A 16,058-nucleotide genomic window follows, 5' to 3' on the forward strand; every position below is an offset into this window, starting at 1 on the left:
TGGTACACCTGCCTTTGCTCCACAATGCCCTGGTCACCTGGGACTCTGCTCTGCCTAGCCTGGCAAGAAGCAGACCTCTGCATTTGCTGAATGTGTTGTGAGCAGAATACACCAGACAGAGCCAAGCCACAGGAAGAACAATGCATGCTAGGAGGGATCCCCGCCTGTTCTCATTTGTCAGTGGGGACTCCAGACAGAGCATTACACACCCACTTATCTTTGGCTGGAGCCTCTGTGTCATTTGTCAGAACGTCCCATCCCTTGGTCCTGGCTCTCACTTTGCACTCCTGCTCCCTCCAGTCTTCCAGCTGGGGATTCATCCCTTCCACCCCCCACCCCTATCCCCAGGATCTCTAAACAAGACCAGAAGAATCCTCACCAGTTCATTTATTTGACAAATATTTACTGAATATGCACTATAAACCGGGCACTGTGCTTGGCACGGGGTACAGCGTGGCAAGCCAGGCATGGTTCCTGCCCTCATGGAGCTTACACTCTAGAGGAGGGAGACAGCCAACCAACCAGTTAACATGCAGATGGATACATAATGGCAAATTCCCCCAGCAGGGAAAGGAGAGGCCTTTCCCAGGAACATGGAGAGTCTATGTACTGTGGTGAGGAGGTGACAGGCCTGAGTATGGAGAACTCGGCCCGGCAATAGGTGGAAGAAAAGCATTCTGGGCAAAGGGAACAGCCTATGCAGAGTCCTGGAGGTTGGAATGTAGAGGCAATGCTGGAATGTGAGGGACCGGCTGAGACAGGTTAGGACTGGCAAGATGGGAGGCGGCTGGGAATCCAAATCCAGAAAGGCTTGGATTTTAACGTTAAGAATGTAGGGACTCCTGATGGGTTTTAAACCAGAGCTGGACTGGCAAGGTTTGCTTGCTCACAGATCTCTTTGGTTGCTGCTGAGAATCCAGTGGCGAGGGGAAAGGGAAGTCAGGAGAGGTATCCTTCAGGAGAGGAGGGCGGTGGTCGAGGGGAGAGGATGTTCTCAGACTGTGGACTCAGAGGGAAGTGGAAGGGCTCTAGAGAGGCTTAGGAAGTAGATGTTTCCAGAAGTACGAAAAAATAAAAAATCCCCGTTAGTGTGAGTTTGTAACAATCCCAGGCACCAGGGAGGCCTGGGAATGTAAACCAAAGAGGCAAGTCATCGACCACAAAAACAAACACACCGGTGGCTTGACCCCTCCCCCGCCACCCCACCCCAAACCTCAGAGAAAAAACGGGCCCAAGATCAACGACGAAGAGACAGAAAGTGCCAGGCCATTTCCACCTCCACCAATGGTGCCCATGATTGATTTGGGAGCTGGGTACTTGAAACACGGAAATATATTTCCCATAAGCCCACCAGGAGGGAATGCTGGATTCTCGGGCCAGGAAGTGGTCAAAGTGTAGCCACAGACCTGGTCTTGGGAGGGGCGGCTACCACAGGGGGTGACGAGGGAGAGGAGAAGGTGGCTCAGTGTTTTTCTCCCAGTGTGCGGCTGGGTCCTTGCCTTTAGCCCACATTGCTCTGCCAGATTCTCCCAACTCCTGGCAGCCAGCAGGACGGCCCTCCTGCCCTCGCCCATGACCTCTTAGGAGGGCTCCCCGTTGAGACCCTTTCTGGGAAATGAGGGCCTCTCACAAGGGTCTGGGAGGCACACCAGCTGCTTGAACTAAGCCACACTCAGGGCGAGAGAATGCTTCGGCTTTTTATTTCTCCCTGAGAAATCGCCTTTGCAAAAGAGCTCTCGGGGTCACTCAATTAATTTCTGCTCTTGAACTCACCTCTCTGAAAGGGTCATTCCACCCCATCCACCCTGGGGTTATCACAAGTCCCAAGGATTCCCCTCCCTCTGGGGAGGGTGGTTCCATTAAAGGGTGGGGTGGCAGGGTTGGGTCTTCCCAGGAGTGAGAGTCTAGGTATTGAACAAGCAGTGCCGGAGGTCAGCTGGTCGGTCTGCCAGGCCTCCCTGAGACACCAAAGCACACGGCTCATGTTCACTGAGCACCAGAGAAGCGTTTCCATAGTGTAACAATTGGTAGGGAACATGGGCCCACCCCTGTCTTGTCCAGTCTCTGCTGATCCACAGGGAATGGCAGCTGAACTCTCTCCCACTCTGTTAAAAGCAAAAGTCACCTGGGTTGGAGGTGGAACCAGTGACCATTTGGACTCCTGGCTAAAGGGGATCGCTGGCCCTCGAGTCACCGTGTGGCCCTGGAGGCCCAGGCTACCTTTGACTGTCCCTCCTCATAGCTATTTAATCCAGCCCAACAGCCCTTGGCTGTTCCAGCAGTCTGGACCCTGTGAGCCGGATGTCAACCAGGCACACAGCGTCTGGGACTGAATCCCAGGAGGATTCCTTTCTGGGTACCACTGCATGGTGCCCCTGGCCCTCCTCCCTCTGCACACCCAGCAGGGACACCACATGCCTCAGGATGGCGCTGGCCCTCAGCTGCTCGACCCCGGGGTCCATCTGAGAATTCAAGGCCTGCTGACACCCCATCAAGGAGCCTTCCAGCCATGCTCACCAAGTCAGCTGGAGAGGGGTTGTCTGTGGCTGGGAGAAGGGCAGCAGCGTGGGCCCTGCTGGACTGCCAGCCTCCAGTCTAGCCTGGTGGTTCAGGTGGGCAGAGTCTAGCAACAATTCCCAGGAGGTTTGACCCCACTGAGTTTCTAGACCCCGGAAGGGAGGCCCGCAGGCTGTTATGAGGGGGGACCTTGGAAAACTTTGCTGGGCCTGCTCTGTCCACGGAAGAAGCCTGTCTCGGGTCACTGTACCCTTGAGGGAACAGCTTTGTCCCCAGACCTGAGATTGGTGCCCGCTGCTCGGTGTGTGCTGGGACAGGAGAAGGGTCTGAGTCCAGTTTGTAAGGGTTCATGCGTCCAGGGCCGAGATGGACCAAGACTCTGGGTATTGCTGGCTGGACAAGCGATGAGGAGAAACTGGTCAGAGGAGTCAGGACTCAGAGGGATAGAGACTATGCTTCTGTGACGAGCGGTTTAGGCAGGACTCGCGTAAAGCAGGAAAAGAGTGCCATATTTGGAGCTCCTGGAAGAAGGGCTTTCCTTGCTGCTGGGCTGGGGGTTGGGGGACAACTCAGAAAGCCCCGATTTCAGTGATCTCAGAGACCCAGGAGCGGCAGAGCAGGGCGCCCTCAGGCCTCCCAACCAGCCCTGGGGAAGAGGGCTGGGGGGCAGGCACAGCCATGTGGGGGGTGGGTCCCACCGCCCCAGGGGGGACCAGGGAGGAAGACCTAAGGAGGGATGGGATGGGGCTGCTCTTGGCAGCCCTGCCACTGGGGGCCAGGGGCCCCGGGCCTGCTGGCCTCTCCAGGGGGCGGGCCCTCCGGGCCAGAGAGGCCCCTCGACTGGGCAGGAAGCTCCTCCTGGCTGGCAGCATGGCGCCTGCAGCCCGGCGCATGGGAGTGGTTCGGAGGGCTGGGATGGGGTAGGCGGGAGAGGAGGCTCTGGGGAGGACAGGGCCGGGCACTCTGCCCAGGATGGCGAGCTGGCTGCCTGCGGCTGGCAGCCCTGGACAGCTGTGGAAGAAGGACCAGGGCCAGGCAGAGGCAAAGGCCAGCGGGCTGGTGGGCATGGGCAAAGGCTCCATCTCGGCGGCGTAGCTGTTGAGGTGGGAGAGCAGGCGAATCCGGATGGGGTCAGAGCAGCTGCTTGGCCCTTCCAGGACCCCCAGGTACCTGGTGACCTCGGTGAGACACTCCCGAAAACCAATGCTCCGGAAGTCCACGGCTAGGGCGCGGGCATCAAAGAATCCTGCAGAGAGAGGAGCCCCATGAGGGCATGTCTTAGGGGGTAGTGGGTAGAGGGAAGCAGCTCCGAACCATCTGAGTGCTGAAGCAGCTTTCCTGGCTCCCTCTCTGTGAAACCCTGGGAGTATCATGCCACCTGCCTCCACCTCTGCCTTCCCATCTGTAAAGAAGGAATAATCCCCCTGTCTCGGGTGGAAGGTGGTGTGCTGTGAGCATCAATAAAGTTACTGTTCTCTGAAGCATTGTAGAATGCAGCTCCTGATTTTCATCCCAATGCAATAATGAGTTCCCAGCAGTAGCTCTGAGGCCAAGCTAGCTTCATGTAAGCAGACACTGGGCAGAGGCTGTGCCCACCGAGGTGTGGAAAACCACCTGCCTGCTCGGAAAGATCAGAGCCCAAGGCAGCAGCCAGGAGATCTGGGAGGCCCATGGAGCAGGTGGTATCTATCCTGTAGCAGCGAAGCATGAGGTATTTGGTGGTGGCAAAACCCAAACCCAACCCACAGGCATCAAATGGATCCCAGCTCACAACAGCGACTCGATGGAGCAGAGAAACACTTCTCCGCAGGGCTTTGGAGATGAAATCTTTACAAGGAGCAGACAGACTCATTTTCTTTCTGCAGAAGCTAGTGTGAATTTGAACCTCTGACTCTGCAGTTAGCAGCCTAATGCTTAGTCCACAGTGCCACCAGGAGATAGCAGATCTGAGTTCTAATCCCGGTTTGGCCACTTAACTAGCTGTCTGGCTGTGGACAAATCTCTTCATCTCCCTGTGCCTCCATTTCCCCAGCGAGTTCATGGGGAGATAATAAACTGCCCTTAAAGGGTTGTGAGAGTAAGAGTACATGAAACATTAGCTACCACTGTATCCCTGTAAGTGTTGGAATCTGTCCCCTGCCCCAAGTCTGGAAAGCGAGACCCCACTCTGCTCCTCGGCCACTGGCATCAGGCTAGGGACAAACTCTTTGTTCTGATTTTGGTGAAGGGGGACCAGGTGGACTGCCCTGCACAGGTATCTGTGTCCTCACCGCCTCTCCACACTTGTCCCTCTCTCAATCTGGGCACAGGTTCTCTGGTTCATGGTCAAGGCTACATACTTAGCTTTTGATCTTTGAGCAAAACCCCTCCCCATTTCTGAGCTTGCTGTTCTTTTAAAATGAACCAATGTTCATTTATAATTTCGTGTGTGTGTGTATGTCTTAAAAGGCTTGAACATAAACAAGCGGCCATCTACCTCAGAAGCAACAAAGCCCACAAGGAAGAAGCACACCATCCTGTGTGATCATGAGGTGTCAAAGGGATCAGGCATCAAAGACCCAGAACAAAAAATCATATGATTGTGAATGAGGGGGAGTGTGTTGTGGAGACCCAAAGCCCATCTGTAGGCAACTGGGCATCCCCTTAGAGAAGGGTCTCAGGTAGGAGAGAGCCAGTTAGGGTGCAGTATAACACCAATGAAACATACAACTTTCCTCTAGGTCTTGAATGCTTCCTCCACCCAACCCTCACTATCACAATCCCAATTCTACCTTACAAATCTGGCTAGACCAGAGCATGAACACAGATACAGATAAGAGCTCACAACACGGGAATCCAGGACAGATAAACCCCTCAGGACTAATATTGAGAGTAGTCATACCAGGAGGGGAAGGGGCAGGTGGGGGAAAATAGGGGGAGCCAATCACAATGATATACCTATAGCCCCCTCCCAGGGGGACAGACAACAGAAAAGTGAGTGAAGGGAGACATTGGTCAGTGTAAGACATGAAAAAATAATAACAATTTATAAATTATCAAGAGTTCATTAGGGAGGGAGAGGGGAGGGAGAAGCTGATACCAAGGGCTCAAGTAGAAAGAAAATGTTTTGAGAACGATGATGGCAACAAATGTACAAATGTGCTTGACACAATGGATGGATGGATGGATTGTGATAAGAGTTGTATGAGCCTCCCAAAAATGATCAAAAAAGAATATGATGTGAAAAAAAAAAATTGAGCCAAGGGGGTGAATCCCAGGCCTGATGAGTGCTGAAGAACCCACTGGCTTTTATGCTGCTAGATAAAAAAGAAACAAAGTTATGTTATTGTGGTAAATACATACAATAAATCCTTTGCCATTTCACATATTTCAAGTGTGTAGTTCAGCAGCACTAGCGATGGCTAAGGTGGCTCATAGTGGGCTGTACCCTGGGCTCCTAACCACAAAGCCATTTGAAGCCCCAGCTGTCCTGGGAGAAACACGAGGCTCTCTAATCCCATAAAGATTTACAGCCTTAATTGGGCATCCCCTGATGGAAGGGTCGCAGGGAGGAGACGAGCCAGTCAGGGTGCAGTGTAGCAGCGATGAAACATACAACTTTCCTCTAGTTCCTAAATACCTCCTCCACACACCCCCCACCCCACTATCATGATCCCAATTCTACCTTACAAATCTCCATTGATAACTTCTTATTAAGCACTTTCTACTCGTGTCTAACTGAATCCTCATCCATTTAACGGATGTCGAGTCAATTCCGACGTAAACTGACCCAATAGGTCAGAGTAGAACCGACCCCCCATAGGGTTTCTGAGGCTGCAGCCTTTATGGAAGCAGATGGTCACCTCTTTCTCTCGTGGAGTAGCAGGTGGGTTTGAATTGCCAACCTTTTGGTTAGCAGCTGAGCTCTTAACCAGTGTATCACCTGATCCTCAGAACCCCCCATGGTAATTATTCCCATTTTAGAAATGAAGAAAGGAGCCCAGGGGCATAGCGGTTACACACTGGGCTGTGATCTCGTAGGCGTGCCCAGGGAGAGAGACCGGGCTTTCTACTCCCATAAAGAGTTAGGCAGCGGTTCTCAACCTATGGGCCGTGACCCCTTTGGGCGTTGAATAGCCCTTTCACAGTAGCACCATGACCGTGATGAAGTAGCAACGAAAATAATTTGATGGTTGAGGGGGTCCCCATCACATGAGGAACTGTATGAAAGGGTGGTGGCATTCGGAAGATTGAGGACCGCTGAAGCAGAGTCTCAGAAACTCACAGGGGAAGTTCTACCTGTCCTATCGATGGACTCCCCAGGAGCCGCCATCGACTTGACGGCAGTGAGTTTGCTCTTTTGGGGTTGAGAGATGAAGAAACAGAAACAGAGAGGGGACATCGTTTGTCCCAGGAGGGAAAGTCCCTCAATAGTGGGGCCAGGATTCAAATCCTCATGGTGTGCCTTCCCATGAGCTCTCAGTCATAACCGACCCCCACCCTTCACGCTCTTGGGAGAAGCAAAGGAGGGAGCAGAAGTGAAAGCACTTGGCACACAGTCAAGTGCTGCCCCAAGCCTTGCATTCTTTCCTCTTCCTCGGATAACCACAGAGCAGCAGAAATATCTTCCCCGCTGCCTGATGAGGCACACAGGCTCCAAGGGCAGCCATGCACGCCTTGGGCAGCAGATCTCAAAGTGGTGTGTTTATTACAGTGCAAAATTCTTAAATTCCAACCAGGGCTTCAGGATTTCAGGAACTCCGCCCACAACACTGTCTCCCTTTCCTCGCGTGCCTCCTCCCACCCCCAACGCTATGCCCAGCTACTGAGGCTTGAACCACACCAGACTGGCCCACTTACAATGCAACCGTGTCCCTTGGGAGCAGCAACAGAAGTCTGTGGCACTGCGGTCTATGTGGCCAAGAACTGGGAAACCTTTCGTGATGGCCCAACTGCGAAACCCCCCAAACACCCGCAGAGCCTTCGTGTAGCAAAAGGGATCACTGGTCTGGAAGTTTTTTAAAAGCCAACGTTCCACGACTTTCTTCCACGACTAGCTCAGAAAACAATGGAAGGAGTTACATTTGCTTTCTCTTAAAATCCTGTAGCAAATAGTATGTGAGCAGACATCTCACTACAACTGTTCAGGGCACACAGTCCCGTGGCACCATTCGTGGAACGTCAGTGGCTAACATCCCAGGAGGGCCCTTTCTTAGGTCTAGACAGGGCCCAGACTGGGATCCCAGGGACAATCAGCTCAGGGAGGGTAACCTTCACAGGGGCCTGGTGGGTGGGCCCAGTAGGACCAGTATGTTAGAGAACACTCCCCACGGTCTAAGGAAGGTGGGATGCAGGGTTGGGGCAAGTGAGAGGGAGAAGCTGTAAGAAAAAGAAAGACGGGCTTTGCGGAGGGTCTAGCTGGGCCTGTGGCTCTATACTGTGAGCTCCTTGAGGGCAGGGACCACACCACAGTGTGCAATAGGGTGTCCCCAGGCCCAGCCTCCAGAGACTCGTTGCACGAATAAGCCCGAAGAAGAGAGCATCGGTACCTGTGCCGCCACTGGCATGAAGCATTTTCAGATGATCCACCGTCATCTGCAAGACCTCTGCTTTCTCAAGCTTGGAGGAGCCCTGGGTGTTGAGAAGACAGAAGAGTGAAGGCCTCTGGCTGACCTCCATCGTTCCCCCACCCCCAACCACCCCCACAACAAGCACCCAGTGTCAACAGCACCCACTGTCTCAATTGTTCCCCTTTCTCCTGCTCCCCAACCCCCTCCACTTGGACATCTGCTTTGACCAATGTCTACTTAGTGGTCATCTTAGTGCTTGTCTAGTCCACTGCTCTGGCCGCTGCTGACCACATCCTCTTTCCTGAGACCCCCTTCTCCCTTGACTTCCAAGACACTCCAGTTTTTCTGGTTCTCCTTCCACCTCGCCCCCGTGGGTACAGGCTCAGTCTGTGTGCCCCTGGAGAGTCTCAGCTGCTTCCATGGGACCAGCATTATGGTCATTCCCCAGAAGGCCACTCCTACAACTTCTAGACCTTCTCTACTCACCATAGTCAAGATTGAGCGCATCCTCCTACCCACAAAGCACTTGCTCTTGCTGTGCTCTCTGGCTGGGAACTGTTTCCTAAGCCTCCAGCATCACTCTGTGCGTTCTTTGGGGGCAGGTACCAGGTCTAATTCATGGCCTGCCCTGTGAAGGTGTGGGGAGTGTCTGATGTCTTCTCACCAGTCTAAGGGAAGGCAGCTGGCCCGTGACCCTTGCCTCAGAGCAGAGTGTATGAATCTTGCAGCCCATCTGGTTCAACTCACCTCTCCACTATACTGTCCCTCACTCCAACATGTTCAACGGCAGAGTATGGTCCCTCTGAGTGCGTGGAGTGTGGAGGGATGGGGGGTCCAGAATCACATGATCCTGTGCCCCAATGATGTTCCATGATTTACTAGCTGCGTGGTCAGGCATAAAGGAGCATAGTGACGTAGTGGGTTATGCGTGCGCTGCTAACTGAGAGGTCAGCAGTTCAAACTCCCTGGGCACTCCATGTGAGAAAGATGAGACTGTCTACTCTTACAAAGAGCTACAGTCTTGGAACCCCACAGATGCAGTTCTACCTTATCCTATAGGGTCACCATGAGTCAGAATTGCCTCCAGGGCAGTGTTTTTGTTGCGTTTTGTTTTGATGTGGTCAGGCATCAGTTATTTTCTCCTCTCCCTGCCTCAGTTTCCTCAACTGTGCAATGGTTATACTACTCCTTGCTTTTCAGGAGCTTTTGAGGATTCAATTCAGTGGAGTGATGGATATAAGGCTAGAACACCCGGAGCACAGTAGGACCTCAGGATGCACTGCTTTCCATCCCTCCTGTCCAGTGACGGCTATGAGTGAGCAATCCCAGCACCTCAGGCAGTCGCTACAAATCACCAGAGAGGCCGCGAGAGCAAGAGAGGGGCTTCAAAAAGTGTATGGAAACATGAACGTGGAAATTTTCCGTGAACTTTTTGGTACTCCTTCATATTTCCTCTGGGCCAGTCAACAGCGTCACGTACCTGCTTCTCAAGGGCCGTGGGGACCAAGCGTCGCAATTCCGAAAGGCTGCTGTTGATGCGGTCCCGGCGCCGTTTCTCGATGATCTAGAAAAGCAAGATGGCACGGCAGTTACGTTCCCGTGCTCTTCGGGGAGCACGCACTTCTGGCACATTTCCTGAGGGAGCGACAGCTATTCTTTCTCATTAAGGGTGACAGCGAGCATCAGAGGGGGCAATGACTTGCTGAAAGCCACACAGCAAGGGATGCATGAGCCAGGAGGAGAGCTCAGGTCTCTTATGTTGGTCTGTGGAAATGCTATCAAACTCTTTAACCAGCAGAGCAGCAGGCTAGGGGTTTCCCCACTAACTGAAAGTAGAATGTGCTTATGAAACCTTTCATAAACAGAAAAGGCATCAAATAGCAATTACTGTTAATGTCAGTGCCACGCTTGCCCCTGGATGCAAACCCACTACGTTAGTTTTTCCCCTCTCTGGTAAAATCGAGAAGCTCTATGGGAAAACCAGCTACTCATGTGGCTAGGTCTTTTGTAAATGTGAGGTGACGCAGAGCAAACTTTTAAGAAGCAGGGAAGACCTGCACCAACCAATCAGACTGGGGACAACAGTCACAGAGCTGGAGCAGGCCCTGGAGGGCCCCAGCTGGCCCAGGAGGATCCACTTATGTGCAGGGCCATCAGGAAGTCTGGGGCATTGCTCTCTACCTTTGATGAGAACTGTTTCATTCTCACCTCACAATAACCCGGCAGCGGAATACTGAGCAGAGGGCTGAAAAGCAAACCCATTGCTGTGGGGTTGATTCCGAGGCTCCTGGAGATCCCACATGTTTTACAGGGTGGGGCTGCCCATAGGGTTCCCTGGCCGGCAATCCTTAGGGACACAAACTGCCAGGCCTTTCTTAGGCAGCAATGCTGGGGGGTTAGTAGTCAAACAGAATCTGCTTGCATCACCCAGGGACCTCCAGGATCTTGGTAGCCAGGCAGAAGCGATGGCCCCATTTTACAGATGAAGACAATCAAGGTTAGTCATTAGCGGTTTGTCTAAAGCCGTGGTTCTCAGCCTTCCTAATGCAACAACCCTTTAATGCAGTTCCTCATGCTGTGGTGACCCCCCCAACCATAAAATTATTTTCACTGCTACTTCATCACTGTCATTTTGCTACAGTTAGGAATCCGGCGACCCCAAAGGGGTCGTGGCCCACGGGTTGAGAACCGCTGGCCTATAGTCTCATGGTCAGTGAGTGGCAGGGCTAGGGCCCGGCCCCAGGTCTCTGGATTCCCTATACAGTGCTCTTCTTATTCATCACAGCTACAACACCAGGGAGAAAAGTGTGGATTGCCAGCTGTCTCCCACCACTCAACCCACAGACAAAATAAGAGTTCTGGGCTCAGAGAGGAGACAGAAGATAGAGAAAATGAGTATAATAGTAATTAACAACAATAACACTTCATTATGCCAGGCATTGTTCTAAGGGCTTAACATTAATTCACTTAATCTTCCAAGCACCCTTTTGAAGTGCGCTCTGTCATTAGGTCTGCTACACACATGTGAGGATATGGGGCACAAGGTTCAGTGGGCTTGCCCAAAGTCACCCTGCTAATTACTGGCAGAGGCCGGATTTGAACCCTGGCAGTCTAGCTCACTTATATGTGATGAGTCTCCCTCGGTTCCAGGCCAGGGGAGGGGGAGGGGTGGGGGTGGGCAGGTGGGGGAAGCAGGGCACACTCTTGTTGGGCGATTCAGCCGTGATGGGCACTCACCCCTCGCCGTTTCTTCCTGGCTTGCATCTGTGCAGGGCTGGCGGTGGACAGTGGCCTGGCCATCTGGCTGCAGAGGAAGGGAAAGGCTTATTTTTCAGCACTGGGGACCAGAGACGTGGCCCGGGCTGACCTCGGGGAGGCCAGGCTGTGGGCGGCGGGCGCATCCCCCTCCCAGGCGGCCGCTGGGTCCCAGGCCCCGAGGAGGAGCCGCAGGGCGGGCGTGGGAGGGCCAGTCTCAGCCCTTCTCCCCAGGGGCCCATTGCTCCCCGGCCAAGTCCTCCCCCGCGCTCAGGGGTTCCTGCCTCCGAGGCCCTGGCCGCTCGGACAGCTCTCCCCGAGGCGACAGGCCGCGGGGGGAGGGTCAGGGGGTGCTTGGCTCCGGGCACCGACGTGGTTGGGCCTCCCCTGTCGCTGTAGCCGGCGGCGTCGGTCGGGGGACCGCGGGCCGGGGCCCCAGCTCGGCTCTGCAACCCGATCCCCGCGGGGCGGGGCCGGCGAGGGCACGGGCCGGCGGCGGCGGGGTCGGGCCCGGCGGGTTGGGTTTCAGAGGAGCCGCTGGGAACGAGCGTGGAAAGAGCAGAAGCCGCCGCTTCCCACGGGCCGAGCGCGGCGGCCACCCGCCCTCGCCCGGCCTGCAGCTGCTGCCGCCTCCCACGCGGCGCGGCCCCGGCGGGGGCGGGGACCGGCGGCATCTGGGTCACAGGCCCCTGTCGGGTCCCAGCTCGGGCCTCCCCAGAGGGCCCCCCCCCGCCCTTCGAACCTCCTCCGGGCCGCCTGGTTGAATGAATGACGGATGTCGACTCCCACCGAGGAGGAGTGCCCATCCCAGGAAAGCGGCTCACTCCTTCCTGGGCTTTTCCTGCCCAGACGCTGAACAACAAACAGCTTCAGCCCAACTCCGCACCCCACTAATGGGTTTCCTGCGTCCCCCGTTGTTGTAGGATGGGGAGGATGTGGAGGATGGGGCTGCGTGGCGCTGAGGTTGTTAGCTCATTTGCCGGGGCCTTCAGAGGCCCATTCAGACCCAGGGCTGATGTTGGGCGCCTAGGGGTACCTCGGCCAGGCCCCAGATGCTTACCATCTGGTGGGGAGCCACTGTGTGAACACACAGCTTCAGACAAGGTGAGCAGCCTCCCGCTGTTTCTGAGCACAAGACTCCGCACATCTGGGCTCCCCACCGCTGGGAAGGCTGCCCAGTGACTGGGTTCTGCTGCAAGACCTCTTTGATTTCCCACCATGCGCCCCCCACCTCATCAAACCTGCTGGTTCCCGGTCTGAAGTTCACTTCACATCTGTCTTCTTCATCTCGCCTGCCACTCAGGATCACTCGCCTATCATTTTTTCCGTAAAAGGGGGGCAGGAGCTGCTTGTGCCCCAACCTCCCCTGAACGTCCTCAATCCCCTATAAGGAAGCCCAGTTCTACCGCAGGAAGAGTGACCGTGTAAATGCGTAAACGCAAATCTGATCTAGGCATTCTCTTCAAACCCTCCATAGCTTCTCTGTGGTTTTAGGGTCCAGGGCACCAAGTGTCAAGTGACCCACCTGTCCTCTGTCACCCTTTTGCCTCAATACCCCCTTGCTCTGTGTGCTACAGGCTGTGAAGAACTACATGCCCGCGTGAACTCTACCAAGTTTGTGGGAAGTGGAATTTTCCCATGAATATTTTGAAATCCCTTATTCTGTTCCCGAAGCCTAGCCATCTCTAGCTCACCTCACCTCCTCATTCTAAGTCTTAGTCCCTTTGCCGAGTAACCTTTGCCAATCTTCACGCCTCAGACCAAATGTCAGCTCCCTGGGGAGCCTTTTTGGGGCCCCTCCGCCTCAACGAGATGGAATCCCCTGGCCTATACTCACGCTCCTGGAATCGTGCATTCACTGTAGTTATGCCAGTGAGTACTTGATAAGTTCTCAATTCTGACTACAGCGACCCCATAGGGCAGGGTAGAACTGCCCCTGTTGGTTTCCTTGGTTGTAACTCTTTATGGGAGTAGAAGCCTCATCTTTCTCCCGAGGTGGAACTGGTGGTTTGGAACTGCTGATCTCGAGGTTAGCAACCCAACACATAGCCTATTACGCCACTAGGTACCCTCGTCAACAAGCCTGTAAGCTCCATGAGGCCCTGAACCATGTCTTTGCCACTCACTGCTGTCACCCCGGTACTAAGCATACAGAGGTCATTGATGAGCTCCCTCCTCTTGGCCTCCTCTGTGGGGGTCACCAGGCACTATAGAATCAACATCCTAGGCCTTTGTGGAATGGGGTCACATGTTACTCACCAGGAGGCTCCCAGCCCTCGGGCCTACCTTCTGACAGGTTTGGGTCATTTCAACCACTGCTTAAGGAGAGAAAGTTGCAGGCGAGACCAGATCAGCATTTGTCAAATCCTGCTATGCCCCTGGCTTCATCCAGCCACATCTGGAAAAGGATACCGCCCACCCCCAAATCTGGACAAATGGGGCTGATGAGGGGATTGTGAAAACTCCTGAGAGGGAGGGTCCAGCCAGACGGCCACAATCTGTGATCGGTAGGGCAGTCAGCTTACAAAGCTTCCCTGGAGACAAGCCTGGGAGCCAAGGTACACTAAGAAGCATGGCCTTTGTCCCTTCGTACTGGATAAGGCATCTCTGGGGGTATTGGGTTAGCACTGCAAACGTCACTGCCTCTCAGCCTGATCCCTCTTCAGGGACCATCTGTTGAAGCTGACACACCCCATTTCAGGGCAAGGCAGCCCCTGAGCTGGCTTTCTCTGACCTCCTGATCAGCTGTTGTCCACACGGATATCTGTTGCTTCCTATCACGCAGGTCAACCTCACTTTCCCATTTCTTAGGCACCGTTATGTATATTTCCGTCTGAGCGGATAAAAGTCCCATTTTTCAGATGAAGGCACTGAACCAAAAGGAGCTAAAGCTTCTTGCCTAAGAAGCAGAGCTAGCATGGGAATCCATGTCTTCTGATGCCAAATTCAGCAGTGTTTTCACTCAATAATTTTGACTTCCTGTTGGCCTGAACAGCCTTCAAGTCCTCGGATCCTTAAAGTTCCCCAGAGTCCCAGTCAGAGCCTGCTTCCAGGCCCTGAAATCTGGCCCCGACAGTGGGAGGAGGTGTGGGAGCGTCTCCTCTGCGAGTCTGAAAATGGGCAGATTATCATAGACCAAGAGAAGATGTGCTGACCGCGAAGATCTGCTCCACGGTCCTCAGTGCCCCCCAGCCAGAATTCCAGGGTGGTCTATTTGCGGGAGGGGCAGCTTTCCAGACGGTCTGGCTGCCAGTGCTGACCACCCTCTGCGCTGACTTCCTTTGGGAAACTCCGGGTGCAACTCCCGAGTCATTTTGCAGCAACCAAAGGCAGAAGAACAAGGCGAGATCTCAGCGAGCACTGTTCTTACTGGGAAAATGAGGAGACTCAGAGAGGGGAAGGGACCTGTTCCAGGCCACACAGCAGATCAGAGGAAAATCCAGAACTGGAACCAGGCCTACTGACATTCCATCTAGTACTTGTCTCCGGGCACCCTACTCATTGTCCCATCCTTTATGTCCCCTAACGAACTCGTTATGTTCCAGACAGCGTGTCCACACTCCCTTGTCCCGTTTATGGTGCAAGTAACCCCCGAGTTAAATATTACTGGGTCACTTCACACTTTGGAAAAATAGCACTGTGATAGATGGGGTGGCAGAGACACAAAGAGGTCATTTAAGAACCCTGCCCAGTGCATCCAGTCTTCAGATTTCCAGCCTCATGAACATGGCACTCCCTCGCCCCACCCAACTGAATAGTGACCCCTGAGAAAGCAGCATTTACGGGTGGATTACCTTGTGTCCAAGCAAGGAGCTCTGTGCTTTCCTTTCATGCGTGTTGTTGGTAGTTATTCCTAGTTTCTTTGGAGTCCTTGCCAGCTCAGGTGACCCCATGCTTAGAAAAGCATGCCACTGGGTTTTGGGGGCCGCAGTATTTCCCATGCAGATTGCCAGGCCAGTCTTCCAAGGCACCGTTGGGTGTGTTTCAAACCACCAATCTTTTGGTTAGTAGTTCAACTTATCTTTTTGCCCCACTCAGGAATTTCAAGGTTTTTGTTTTTAATATTTTATTGGCTTTAGGTGAAAGTATACATAGCAAATTAGGTTCTTGCTTAGCAAATGCTATACAGCGTGTCCTGGTGACATTGGTTACAGTTTGCCCAACAGATCACTATTCTCATTGTTTCCATTCTTGGTATTCTGTCGCCATTAATCTAGCTTCCCTGCCCTTTTGGCTTCTCATCTTTGTTGTAGGCTTAGTGTTGATCTTTTGGTCTCATAGGGTTGATTGATTTAGGGGGTGCACAGTATTCATGGGTGATATTTGCTTATTTTTTAAACCAATCTAGTATTTGAATGAAAGGTGAGCCCCACGAGTGGCTTCAGTTTCAAGTTCAAAGAATATGTAAGGGTCATAGCCTCAGGGGTTCCTACAGCTAATATCAGTCCAGTAAGTCTGACCTTTTTTTTTTTTTTTAAAGGAATTTGAGTTTTGTTCTACATTTTAATCCCATCCCGGTCAGAACTGTTGTTAGTGATAATGGGGCACCATCTTGTTCTTCTGGTTTCAGGTTAGAAGAGGCTGCTGTTTTCATGGACCATTCATCCTGTGGACTAATTTCTCCCTTAACTCTTTAGTCTCCTTTGCTCTCTTTGCTCCGGAGGAGCCCAACAATTGTATCTTAGATGGCAGCTCACACACTTTTAAGACACCAAGGGTGGTAGGATGTAGAATATT

General features: G+C 53.4%; 1 protein-coding gene across 1 annotated transcript; it reads right to left on the reverse strand.

The window, feature by feature from the left end:
* Window positions 1-413: 413 nt before the first annotated feature.
* HEYL (hes related family bHLH transcription factor with YRPW motif like) lies at window positions 414-11,844 on the reverse strand. The gene is made up of 4 exons (XM_075554297.1): window positions 11,304-11,844; window positions 9,547-9,630; window positions 8,046-8,127; window positions 414-3,763 (listed from the first exon to the last, which is right to left on the reverse strand). The coding sequence occupies exons 1-4, from the start codon at window positions 11,364-11,366 to the stop codon at window positions 3,087-3,089; spliced, it is 906 nt and encodes a 301-aa protein (XP_075410412.1). The 5' UTR covers window positions 11,367-11,844; the 3' UTR covers window positions 414-3,086.
* Between the last annotated feature and the right edge of the window lie 4,214 nt (window positions 11,845-16,058).

This window comes from Tenrec ecaudatus, chromosome 1 (assembly GCF_050624435.1).
Source record: "Tenrec ecaudatus isolate mTenEca1 chromosome 1, mTenEca1.hap1, whole genome shotgun sequence".
Taxonomy (NCBI): domain Eukaryota; kingdom Metazoa; phylum Chordata; class Mammalia; order Afrosoricida; family Tenrecidae; genus Tenrec; species Tenrec ecaudatus.